We start from the raw sequence: 902 nt of genomic DNA, 5'->3' as shown, positions 1-902 counted from the left end.
GCGAACTATAAAAATGTGTCAGCAGCCGCTTCTTGTCAGGGCGCTCTCTTACTTGAACACGCATGTCCTGCTGGAGGCCTCGCGTGTGTCCGCCAACCTTTACTTCATGTTAAGGGTGCAAGGTGATTTGGCACCACCAGTATGATATGGCTTAGCGCTAACAGGACATGCAGCTGAGGATCCCAATGGGGTGGCGGAGTTCCACGCGTTCGTTCTACAGGCGCTTTCTTCAGCGGCAGAAGGAACCTCTGCGGACGTTTAGGACCGGCGTTGGCAACGCGTCCTTGGCCGACGCCTCAGAGCGTGTTATTTCGCTGCATGCGCAGTACAGCTTTACGCAGCTTTTGGACTTGCTTTGCTGGCAGGAAATTTCGCGGTGTCCCGGCCCCTCTTCTTTTTTTTTTTTTCGTCGTCGTCCACACCCTTTTTTCTAGCTTACTGAAAAGTGCCGCCACTGGCTCTCCACGGGTGTCGAAAAAGAGCTTTTGGTGAGACACCTCGTTGGGTCGCAGGAGAGTAGGGGGAGACTGCTGCCAAGGACGGAGTTTGTGCGCTACGAGAAGGTGGTGTGCCTGACGGCAGTGCGACAGGGCACACGCCATGCCTCACACTTACGGTACACCGGATGAACCACAATTTGAGGATCTGCGGCGGTTTATTTGCTCCAACTGCCACGCGGTCGGTCTCTGATGCGGCCCGTCGTGGTGTGCGGTATCCTGCACCCCGCCGAGTCCGTGACGCAAGAGGCGGGGACGCGCATTGCCGTGCAGTCAGCAGCGCCGCCCGCACCGCGTGGCTGATGAATGGCGGTGTTGGCGAGAGTTCTGGCCATTGCTTGCGGAGGTTACGGGTCTCGCTCAGGCGAGGCCAAATTGCCGCCCCACCCAAGCAGGTGGTTTCGG

The 902-nt window shown here is 58.0% G+C and overlaps 1 protein-coding gene across 1 annotated transcript in view; it reads left to right on the top strand.

Moving 5' to 3' along the window:
* Positions 1-625: 625 nt before the first annotated feature.
* The window catches only part of TraAM80_05599 (uncharacterized protein), a gene marked incomplete at both ends in the record, with an annotated part of 327 nt that continues 50 nt past the window's right edge, over positions 626-902 (top strand). Inside the window, one exon of the mRNA XM_029382472.1 lies at positions 626-902. This exon is cut by the window's right edge and continues 50 nt beyond it. Within this exon, the coding sequence (XP_029237650.1) occupies positions 626-902 (277 nt within the window).

This window comes from Trypanosoma rangeli, assembly GCF_003719475.1.
Source record: "Trypanosoma rangeli strain AM80 chromosome Unknown Tra_15.4_contig_00185, whole genome shotgun sequence".
In the NCBI taxonomy this organism is placed as follows: Eukaryota; Euglenozoa; class Kinetoplastea; order Trypanosomatida; family Trypanosomatidae; genus Trypanosoma; species Trypanosoma rangeli.
This window is presented reverse-complemented; position numbering and strand designations above follow the sequence as displayed.